The sequence below is a fragment of the Populus euphratica genome, unplaced genomic scaffold, assembly GCF_000495115.2.
Source record: "Populus euphratica unplaced genomic scaffold, PopEup_1.0 scaffold169.1, whole genome shotgun sequence".
NCBI classification, from domain to species: domain Eukaryota; kingdom Viridiplantae; phylum Streptophyta; class Magnoliopsida; order Malpighiales; family Salicaceae; genus Populus; species Populus euphratica.
This window is the reverse complement of record NW_011500053.1, coordinates 311,146-323,711: the sequence shown is the minus strand read 5'-3', so window position 1 is coordinate 323,711 and position 12,566 is coordinate 311,146. Positions and strand designations below refer to the sequence as shown.

Here is a 12,566-nt window from a genome sequence, read left to right as displayed (position 1 = left end):
TTTGAAAAAAAACAGTTGCCGACATGTAACTTATAATGATACGTAACTTTTTATCTACGAGCATAGATTTCAGATATCATTATAATAGTTGGAAAATCATGCCTATGGGTTTTGTATTCAAAAAAATTATTTTTCAAACTCATTTCAACACAAAACACACTATACAAACATCCTTAAATATAAAGAAATCTACCTATCAACCTAATAAATGAAAAATTGGTCCAAACCACAAAATAAAACAGGATTTTTTTTTCATTCTTGACTTAGATCTAGTTTTTTAGGTTATTAAAACTTAAAATAATCACTATAAGGCTCTCTTAAATTAAAGGAACTCATTAATACCAGTTTTAACTTGTTTGATGATTGAAATTGTCTTTAATAAAAGATTCTCTATCTTTTTGCTGAAATTCGAAACTCCTCTCTTTCCTCTCGTGAAAAAAATTTGAAAATAAAAAAATAAAATTTGATATCAAAATATAATTTGCTAAGACAAAAGGACTGATCATGTAACAGAAAAAAAGTTAAGGGACAAAAATATACTTTCCAAACAACTTGCAAAGTCGTCACCTATATTACTTAAGTATTTCACATCAGTCCTTTATTTTTTAATTCAACTGGCCATTCCAAAAAAATACACGATTGGGTGTTAACTTATGCTTAAAATGGCTACATTATGCAAAATAAAAGTTTAATAATTAAATTACAAATAAAAAAAACTCTACTTCAATCCCTCAAGCCATATAAAATGTTTTTAACATAAAAAAATGTTCAAGTATTATTAATATATCTTTCAATAAAGATAAATTAAACATGTATTCAAAATATGATGCATATTAGATGAACTTCTTTTTAAATATTGATATAATGATATATTTGGATGGTATTTTTTTTAAATATCAAGATGTCGATATACTGGATTAATCTAGGTTACCCTGTTAAATCTACAACTCAGTTCATGAGACTATAATAACTCTGGAGAAAGCAAATTAAAATAAACTACGAAGAATAATTCTTAACCAACTTAATATTAAAGGAAAAAATCAATAAAAAATAACAATATAAAACTTTAAAGAATGAGAAACATACTCAAGTTAATTTTTCAAACTCATGACTCGGGTTATAAGATCATGATAACCCTATAACAATTAAATAAAAATTACGATGTCTAATTTTAAACCAGCCTAATATTGATGGATGAATTTTTTTTAGAAAAAGTGATAAAAAACAACTCGAGTCAACTTAAGTTTATATATTAAACGTGCGATCTAGGTTATAAAATTAAATTAATTTATAAAAAGAAAATTAAAAAAATTATGAAATCCCACTTTCAATAAATCCAATATAAAAAGTTGATGTTGAAAAAAAAATAAAAAATAAACTTATGAGACCAATATACAACCCAACAAAGAGAAAACAATAAAAAATATCACAAAGCATAATTCTAGAAAAAAACTCATATTAAAGTATGAAAGCGTAAAAGAAAAAATGCTTATCAAAACAAATAATTCAAGTCAACTTAAACTAGCATGTTAAATTCATAATATAAGTTTTAAGATTAGAATTAAATTATATAAAAAAAAAATCACATAACTTCATTTCTAACAAATCTATTGTTAAAACAAATCTATTATTAAAGGTTAAAATAACAATAAAAATTTAAATTCATAAGATTAGGATATAACCAAACATAGAGAAAAAGAATACAAAACACAATTATCAAATATGATAATTGTGAAAATTCTTTGAATTATTCAACTTGATTATGATCCACTTTCTGGATGAAAGAATTCATAGCATTTATATTTTTTATTTTGAAAAACTTTGTTGATATTAAAAAAATCTATTTTATTAATTCGAGAGAGGAGACTCCCATCGGTTGGGAGCCTCAGGTCATCCCTGGTATTGCCATTCTCAGTCAGCAAGCTCACCTGAAATTTTAAATGCAGCTTAGACCCAAGTTCAACTAGCCTACGAAAAAAATCATACACGTAAAAGAGACCACGAAACATACAAATCCATCCTATGAGATGTCAATCAGGTGACAGTCAGTACGGGTGAAATGGGGAACCTGCAATGCAATGGAAAGAGCGATTCAGATCATGGACAAGTTCAGTGATATTTATTAACTGTTTGGATTGTAATTGTAGTTATTTTTAAAGTATTTTTTTGTAATAAAATATATTAAAATAATAATTTTTTATTTTTTAAAAGTTATTTTTGAGATTTGCACTTCAAAATAATAATATATATATATATATATAATTATTTTAATATTTTTTTAATTTTTGTAAAATGCGATTTACACTACATTTACAAATGACTTCTTACTAATAAATTATGTACAATAAACTATAAAAAAATAAAAAAATAAAAAATTGAAAAACTTTGTTGATATTATGATCCTATATGTTATATATGAGATTTTTTTATTTTTTGTATTAATTTTTTAAAATAATTTTATTTTAACTTTAGTTATCAAAAATGTTCCCAAAAAAAAAATTAATGCAAGGGCTACTTATAATATTTACTGGTTCTCTGGTCATGCATGACATATAACGAAGAGGATTTTTCATATTTTATATTTATATTTAAATATTTGATTATTTTTATCTTAATTAGCTAGGATGTGTTTGAGATTGTAACATTAATGATAATTTAAAATATTTTTTATTTAAAAATAGATTAAAATAATTTTATCTTTAAAAATTATTTTTAATACTAGCACACCAAAACAATCTAAAAATATAAAATTTTTTATTTAAACAAAAAAATTTAAAATTTTAAAAAATATGATTTACATCAAATTTACAAATATACTATTAATCAAAAGAAACATGAACTTTAAGGTGAAGGTCACTGTATAAACAACTATTAACATGCATTATAATAATTAAAAAAATTAAAAGAAAAGGCAGAGAACTTTATTTTTCTTATATTAACATAATAAAAACATATTATTTCAATTTATTTCCAACTATTCACGTGCTAATAATATGATAATAACCACAAGGTTCTTTTAATTCCTTTTTAGGTAAAGATTTTTGAAAGTACGATAGAAAATATATTTCAAAGTTTGTTTTTGATGAAAATATATTTAAATAATATTTTTTAAATTATTTTTAATATTAATATATCTAAAATAATTTAAAAATAAAAAATATTAATTTAAAATAAAAAATAAAATTTTTAAATATTTTTAATATATTTTTGAAAAGCAAAAAAATCATTCAATTAATTTAAAAAAATTAGAAGAAATTGTTGTAATTTAACGTATCAGCATAAGGATAAGCAAAACGCGTAAATCGAGACAGAAATTAATAGGATACATTTATCACGTCATGATTGATTAAATGCCTGAAATCAATATGAATGTTTTTCACGTTCTATCACGAGGTCTATTAAAAATAATCAATGACAATTTCATAGAAGATGACTGGGAAGCCCAACAGGCTAGTAAAAACCTGAAGCTTTTCTAGCCAGTATTGGGCCCTAAACATTCAGAGCACATTAAACGGGCTCAAACTTGGTCGTCCAATCCAAAACCAAGACTAAGCCCAAGCCCTAGCAGTCTACTACAGTTTTTTTTTTCTCTCTCGCTATTGCAGTATCTTATATTCCTCCCTTCTCTATAATAATAAAATGAGGACATAAGATGACAACATATGTAACATCACATAACAATAATAAACGGGTCGATCTTCTTATAATAATAAATTATTAGTATGCTATATGATGCTAAGAGTGACGACGAGGGTTTTAAAAGTATCAAAAATTGTATAATTGTTATTTTATTCAAAAATAGTGAAAAGATGTAGTGATATAATTTAATATTGAACAGACTAGATTGCCTCGTTGACTCTTGGAGGTAATTGAGCTTTTGTATGTTTATGTACTTAAAAATTATTTAAAAAAAAATTAAATTATTTTTTATTTATTTCTCTCTCTCGCTATTGCAGTATCTTATATTTTTGCTGCAATTGTGGTTATTGTAATTTTAAATTTCCACATTTAAAGATTTAATGCCTGTTTATTTCTGTACTCAAAAATTATTTTTTTAAAAAAATTAAATTATTTTTTATTTATTTTAAATCAATATATTTTTAATGTTTTTAAATCATTTTGATGTGCTAATATCAAAAATAAATTTTAAAAAATAAAAAAATTATTAATATATATTTTAGCATAAAAAATTATTTCAAAAATAATTATAACCATATTCTCAAACAAGCTATTAATTTTTCTTTTCGGCTTTTTAGTAGCAATAGTTTACTCTCGTATTTGGTAATTTGAATACTTGGCATTTCTATAATTTTCCAAAAGGAGTTTGAATAATGTTTTTATAATAATATTTTAAGATGATAGATACAAGGGGAAAACTCAAAATTCATAATATCAACTTCTGATATTATTTTTAGATCTTAGATATTGATTTTACAAGAATTAATTTGAAATTGAATATTTAAAAATATAAAATACAAAATCATAAGAAATGGAAAAATATTAAGAGAAGAGAGGGGGATGATAACGGAAAGAAAAAGAAAATTTTTGAAGATACAAAATCCAATCATTAAATTGGCCAAATAACACTATTATTGTGAGAGATTAGGAGATTTGAGAGAATTATATATCACTATTATTGTGAGAGATTATGGGATTTGAGAGAATTATATATTTGAAATTTTAAATCTAAAAACTCTAAAATTAGATCTTTGGTGGTTAAAATTATGTTCTAAGACTAGATTTGTGTTTAAGATTATGAGGAGGGTTTACATGTATTTTATAAAAAATAAATTAAAAATAAGATTTTAAACCGTAATTAACAAATTTTCTTAAACCTCAAATCTTAAATCCAAAGCTAAATCTTAATTTCTATTTGTTTTTATTTTTTTAAAATATAATTTTTTGGAAGGAAAATAACAAGCAAGGAAGTGTTGATTCTCTTGACGAGAGGCAGTGTATCAGAACTAAACATAATTAATTTATATAAAGCATTTTAAGTAACTTTATTTTTTGGGATTATATTAACTCATAGAATACACCTTTTCCTTTGTTTCTTTCCCTGAAGATTCATCGTTGCTTTTGGAAATGATGACTGTGGAGGCAACAGAAATCTTTAATTTCATGAACAATCAGTCCTTATTAGAAGAATATGAAACTTCCTTAGCCAAACGAATTAATGCTTGGATTTTCTCAATTCACCTTCAATATATTCACTATTAAATTTAATATTTTTACTATTTACATTAACATTACCTTTGTGATTATTTTATCAATGTAACCGTGAACAAAAAACATTCATTGAAAAAAAATACTCATTAATAAATTGATCGATAACTTTATAGATGGATGATGCACAATATAAAATTTACCCAATAATATTTATTTAGATGAATTATGCATCAATCAACAATGAAAGAATATATTTTTTTATTAAGTGATCGTTTTTATATTACCTCTTAATTAGAAGATATTTTATTTTAATAACTATAATTAATATTTAATTATTTGAAAGTTGATTATGTTGCTAAATAAGATGTATTCGTTGATTCATGGTGAGCTAAAGAAGGCAAGTAATTCTTTTAGGTTACCCCAATAATTTTTCCTTATCTTTCAACCAAGACTATGATCCATGAAAATCTTATGGATTGATAATATAAAATCAAACCCCATTAATTATGTTTCCTATTCGGTGTTTAATTGATGGCTATATGTATAAATATGAAGTCAAGCAATCATGCACGATCAAACTTCAGCATTTTTCTTCAATATCTCTTTCTCTAAATCATGGCTAGTTTCAAGAACTCCATTGCTTGTTTAGTGTTAATGGCACTTGTGGGAGTGGCTAGGAGTGACCAAATTAGCTTTGGTGAAAAAATAGACAGTTCATGGCATGATGCACATGCAACTTTTTATGGGGACATAAATGGTGGACAGACAATGAGTACGTGTATATATATTTGCACACACACATGTTCTTGCCACTTTCATATCAAGTATTATTTATTCATTTTGTGTAGTTTTTTGCTGGTGAAAACAACAGTTATGTATACTGATTTCTTAATGTGTTGTTTATTTGTTGGCAGTGGGAGCTTGTGGCTATGGCGATCTCTTCAAACAAGGGTATGGACTTCAAACAGCAGCCTTAAGCACAGCACTCTTCAACAATGGACAAACTTGTGGCGCTTGCTTTGAACTCAAGTGTGTGAATGATCCACAATGGTGCAAAAACCATGCTGGCTCCATCAAAATCACAGCAACCAATTTATGCCCTCCCAATTACGGAGCTCCCAATGCCTGGTGCAACCCACCACAACAGCATTTTGATCTATCGATGCCCATGTTTCTAACGATCGCACAATATAGAGCAGGGATTGTCCCTGTCAAGTATCGCAGAATCTCGTGTTCCAAGGAAGGAGGGGTTAAGTTTGACATTCATGGCAATCCCTATTGGATGCTTGTGTTAGTGCGCAATGTTGCGGGGGCTGGTGAAGTTATTAATGTCAGGATTAAGGGCTCACAAACTCGTTGGATACAGATGTCAAGAAACTGGGGACAGAACTGGCAGACCGGGACTGATCTTGTGGGACAAAGCTTGTCATTCCTAGTTACTACAAGTGACCACAAGAGATTATACTTTAACGATGTTGCCGGTGCTGACTGGAGTTTCGGACAAGCTTACGATGGGAAAATAAACTTTTAGAGGATAGATAGGTTCTTGATGTTTTATTGCATGCTTCGTTTTGCATATGTAGGCTATTAGCATAACTTGTACGTCTGCAGATGGTTGCGCCTTCGTGCCAGCTTGGGATATGAACAATGTTAGAGTTAGAATTAACGTTTTGGGAAACAATACATTGTTAATTTGATGCCATTATATGCGTTGCAACATTCCCAAGCAATAATATTATCTTTCTTGAAAGAAATCCTTACTTGACTAAATGATGGGCTCATGTGATTGTAATGCAAAAGCCAAAACTGAAGCCAGTAATCCGATGATACCAGACACGAGGCTCTGCAGTTGCAACTTTACGGCCTGCAGGTTGCTGAGATTAGGAGATTTATCATGTAAGTGAACCTGTGGTGGTTCTCTCAGTACAGATTTGCTATCCAGCATCAGAACTTGGCAAAGTTTCTCAAAATACAGCATACAATTATTATCCAATAGTTGACCCTTCGCTGCTCTAAAACTCAAAAACAAAACCCTCATGGCGATGCATAACCCCACATCTTTCTGTAAAAAAAAATAAAATAAAAATCGCATGAATCCCCCATAAAATGCTATTGAACAACCACCAAAATTACAAAAACCCAATTCAAAGGATCGAGACAGATTCAAAAAACCAAAAAATCATAAGCACATTAATGATTCAATAGCATATCCCATCAAATATTTATTACATTCACAGGAACATAAATACAGAGAGAAAAACCTGGATTGTGAAGACTGCAAAATTGAGATGGAAAAAGGAAACGAGGGAGAGATGAGGAAAAAAAAATGCCTAGTAATTTTGTAAATCGGTAAACACATGCTTGATTTAAGCTTGTTCAAGCCTTATAATCAGGAAGTTTCAGCTATGCCATAAAAATAATTTCAAGTCCAAGCCCTGCAACAATGAATTCCAAGCTCTATAACCAGGAAATTCAAGCCCTATCACTAGGGAATCCAAGCTCTACAATCAAGAAATTCAAGTTATGTCATTAGAAAGTTTGAACCCTGAAATTAGGATTCACAAGCCTTTTTAACTATAATAAAGAAGTTCAAGCTCTGTCATTTGAAAACTTAAAACTCTGCAATTAGAAATTTCAAGCCTTACAACTGTAAGAAGGAAGTTCAAGCCTTGCCATCGGAGAGTTTTAGCCTTGCAATCAGGAATCTCAAACCTTGTCACAATGAAGTCTTAGCTCTGCAATCAGGAAGTTCAAGCATAGTCATTAGGAAGTTTCAACCTTGTCATTAGAAAGTCTCAGGTTCAAACCTTGCAATCAGGAAGTTAATCCCTGCAATCATGAAATTCTAGCACTGGAATTAGGAATCACAAGCCCTTTCACCTATAATCAGGAAGTTCAAGCCATGTTATCAAGAAATTCCAGCCCTATAATTAGAAATTTCAACGCTTTACAATTGTACACCGAAAGTTTAAGCTTTGTCATCATGAGGTCTCAGCTCTGTAATCAGGAATCTTAAGCCTTGTCAGCAGGAAGTTCAAGCCCTGCAATCAGGAAGTTCAAGCAATGTCATTAGGAAGCTTTAGCCTTGCCATTAGGAAGTTTTAAGTTCAAGCCTTAAGTTTCAACCCTATACCACCAGGAAGTTTCAACCCTATACCATCAGAAGTTTCAAGTTCAAACCATGTAATCATGAAGTTCATCGCTTTCCACCAGGAAGTTTAAGCTCTGTAATTAGAAAGTTCGAGTCTTACCATCAGAAAGTCCAGGATCTATAATAAGAAAGTCCATGCCATGCAATAAGGAATTTCAAGCTATATCACCACGAAATCCAAACCCTCCCTGTAATTAGGAAGTTCAAGTCGTGCCATCAAGTAGTTCAAACCCTCCAATCAAGAATCTCAAATCTTGTAATCAGGAAGTTCAAGCCCTTCCATTAGGATGTTTCAAGCTTTTCTGTCAAGATGTTTCAAACCTTTCTATTGGGATGTTTCTAGCCCTTCTATCAGGAATTTCAGGCCATGCAACAATTTTTTTTAGGTCATATCACAATGAAGAGTTTTAATCAGAGCATTATAAAAAAATTCTAGCTAGTCAAAGTAAACTCTACAATCAAAGTAACATTCTATATGGAGGTTGATTTATTTGATCAATTTTGAATTCCATGTTAAAATGGTTACCTCTTAATTTGATTTATTTAAATTTTGTATTGAGATTGGTTACTTTTTGATTTGATCCATTTGAGTTTCTTATTAAGATTAATTGCCTCTCAAGCTAATTTATTTAAGTTTTTTTTATCGTTTAATCTAATATAGAAATTATTTATTTCTCGATTTAATTTATTTAAGTTTTTCATTGAGATTAGTCATTTTAAGTTGATCCATTTAATTTTTTTATTGAAATTATTACCTTATTATTTAACTTTTCAGTAAAGATTAGTCACCTCTCAAATCAAGTTAACATATTTAAGTATTTTTTAAATGATTCTTTTCTTTTTTAGTGTTTTTGAGTAGTTATTTATAAATTTATTATATAAACTCAAAAGAAAAATAAATTTTTCAATATATATATTGCAAAGAAGGGGTAATTGATGTCTTATTCTTAAACCTTCGTTTTTTGTTTTTTAATGTATTTTCAAAATATAAAAATCTTACAAAAAAGGTCTTTTGATGTCATTTCATGATTTTTAGAATTACATAATTTTAAAAAAAGCATATAATGAAAAAATGAAAAAAAAAACATTAGGGTATGAAATGATGAAAAAATAAGGAAAAGGGACCAAGATGATGGATGATAAAATATCATAAGGTAAGATCATACAAATGAGAAAAAAATAAATAAATAAGAGAATAAAGCAAAATTAATTTTTTTTTTTGTAAAAAGATCCTAATTCAAGAAGGAAATAATGAGAAGATCTAATATTATGTTTTTTCCTCTTATGATAAAACCCATTTAATATCAATAAAGGAGAAACAAGGAGAGCCTAACAGACAAGAAGAAAGAAAGGACTAATACGGCAGCTAACAAAAAAAAAAACAAAACCTAGCAATTATCTTTTTCATCCTTTCCACCCTCTCCCACTGCTACTGTAATAGACTCCAGTTGCTCACCATCATCTCCAATCGAAACCACCTCTATCATTCCATCCGACACCATAGCCTTGAGCTTCCATAGCCCTAAGCTTACAACTGAAACAGTAGCCGTCTGACAACCCAAGAATTGCTTTATGATAGACTAAACTTGATGAAATAACCTCTCTTTCTCTCCTATTAGTCATCGCAGCCTTCTCTAATAGCCACCTGAAAACCATACCACCATCGCTAGATTGACAACTCAAGAAAACCCTATCACCCACCATTTCCGATTAACAAATCCATCAACATCACTCGGCACAACTTTTATAAATAAACACTTTTCCTCTATAAATCCCTCAAAACTCACAACAATAAGCCATAAATAACAACCACTAACACACCCAAAGATCCAATTTCTAAACCAGTTTGTTTTTTTTTGCTTTTCTTGCAGGATTTAAAGAGGCACGCGCAACACATGCACCATGCATTTGTCACTTCTAGCACGTGAGGTGCACACACTGACACCGCCCTCTTCAATTTCCAGTAGCTTTAGGCCACACATCTCTCGAAGGTCAATTTTGAATCTGAATAAATTTCCATTCATATTTTATAAGTGTTAACATGACATTAATTATTGTGAATTGTGATATTTGAATTGTGTGGATTTTGCGTGCATGGGTTCTATATATATGTAATTGATTCATTGCATTATCTGCTAATTGTTCTTGTTATTCATAAAGTCAACATGCGATACATGAATTATTATTGGGTGTTGTTTAAAGATGTTGATATGTAGATGGATGAAAAATTGTTTGATGTGAGATTTGATTTTATCATTTAAAATATTTTTTTAAAAATATTATATATTTATTTTTATTTTTCATGATTTTATTGTGTAATACTTGTTTTTGTTATTTATAAAACCAATTCAGGATAAATGAGACACCTGAATGTTGTTCAAGGATGTTGAAAAGTGGGCGATATAATCTCTTAATACACTACTTGCCCTATTATTTAAAAATAAAAAAAATCAAAATATATTTTGTTCTATATATTATTTTTTTACATATTTTTTAGAAGCTAGAACATCTTTCCATAATTTAACGTAAATACTTGGGATAGATCAACACGATTCTATAAAGACTAATGATCGAGAGGTGGTTTTTGGACCTATTTTAAAACTTAACTAAAAAAGATAGATTGGAGCCTATTTTATTATTTACCATTTTTTCATATCTAAAGCTCGTACTTTAAAAGTAAGGATTAAGCCTTGTTATTAAATTTAGATTCCAAATTACTATTTTAAGTCATAGAAGTCCTTTACCTTCGATAATAAAATCACATATACCATTTTAGAAAATTTCTCAACATATATGAACAATATATATATTTTATCATTAAAAACAAATATGAAGCAACTTAATTTAAGTATGATATTTTAGGGTGATTTTCATCTTTTCTTTAGAATAATTAATTTTTTATCTAGAACTTTTGAAGTTAGGTTAAAGTTTTTAGTTACCATAAAACTAGGTGATGAGTTCAACTTTCTATTCTAACTCCTTTCTATATATATATATAATTATTTAAAATATATGCGGAGACATTATTTAACTACCTCAAGTTTATGAATCTGTCCTTTTTTGCAACAAACTAAAATCACATTAAATGTATACTTAGTTAATATATTTTATGAATATTAAATCAAGCAAAACATCTATAAAAAGAACATACAATATCTCAAATAATAAAATTAAACATAATTTCTTTTGATCTTAAATGTGTGAAGAAATCAATAATAATGGATGAAATGCGTAAAATATTGTATGGGTACACCATATACAATCTTACTTGCTTCCAAATTTTTTTGCAACAGTAATAAATGTTAGAAAAATTTAACTTATAATTGAATTAAATAATAATATCAAAAAACAATTAAGAGGTCATCACAATACCCTTTACCCTATATATAAATGATCTAACAAAATATAAGGCTCATGGTAAAAATTCTCTTGCTCGTTGATAATTATCTCACTCATTCAAAAACTATTAAAGTTTTGAAAAATATTGAATTATTTTTCTTGACACCTAACACGATATCAAAGATTTAACCTTATGACATGGAGATCATATGTGCTTTCAAGATGCATCATATGGATTTTATCAAAATATTTTGGAGGGTTATGAAATTGGGATCTCAAATCTAAAGAAAATATTTAAGGTGCAATGAATGAATCTTGTAGTCTTGGCTTAGACAACAAATTTTCAAGCATGTGTGATTACAAATTGTTTACATTGTAAAATTATATAAATAACGTGGCTTTAAAGAATTTGAATCAACATTTAGATGATAGGCGTTCAACAGTTGCATGGTCTCATCAAAGAGTTAAAGCATCATAATACAACGGATGTTGAGTATTATTTAGACTTCGTTTGTTTGTTGGAAAATAGTTTTTTTTTAAAAGTGAATTTCGAGAAAGTGAATTACTTTCTGATATTTGGTAGTGTAATAGAAAATAAGTTGGAAAACAATTTCTAATGTTTGGTTATGTCATGAAAAATGAGCTGGAAAATAACTTATTAATATTTTATTTTTTCAAGTTTATTAAAATAATAAGGAACAAATCTTATAAATTAAATAGTTGAATGAGAATGAAATTGAAAAAAAAAATATAATTTCATAAATTATCTCAAATAAAATAAATAATAATCAAAATAATAGAGATCAAATCTAAAAAATTAAAAAAAATAAAAGATGAAGAAATTAAAATAATAATAATCAATATTTTATAAATTATTTCAAATAAAATAAGTAATAATCAAAAGAAT

The 12,566-nt window shown here is 27.8% G+C and overlaps 1 protein-coding gene and 1 long non-coding RNA gene across 2 annotated transcripts; one reads left to right on the top strand and one right to left on the bottom strand.

Moving 5' to 3' along the window:
- Positions 1 to 1,848: 1,848 nt before the first annotated feature.
- LOC105107755 (uncharacterized) lies at positions 1,849 to 11,309 on the bottom strand. Its single transcript, XR_838940.1, has 3 exons — positions 11,298 to 11,309; positions 10,740 to 10,741; positions 1,849 to 1,928 (listed from the first exon to the last, which is right to left on the bottom strand). It is a non-coding gene; the product is annotated as an uncharacterized LOC105107755 (long non-coding RNA).
- LOC105107754 (expansin-A23-like) lies at positions 5,824 to 6,700 on the top strand. The gene is made up of 2 exons (XM_011001793.1): positions 5,824 to 5,941; positions 6,084 to 6,700. Exons 1-2 carry the CDS (start codon positions 5,824 to 5,826, stop codon positions 6,698 to 6,700), a joined length of 735 nt encoding a protein of 244 aa, XP_011000095.1.
- Positions 11,310 to 12,566: the final 1,257 nt, after the last annotated feature.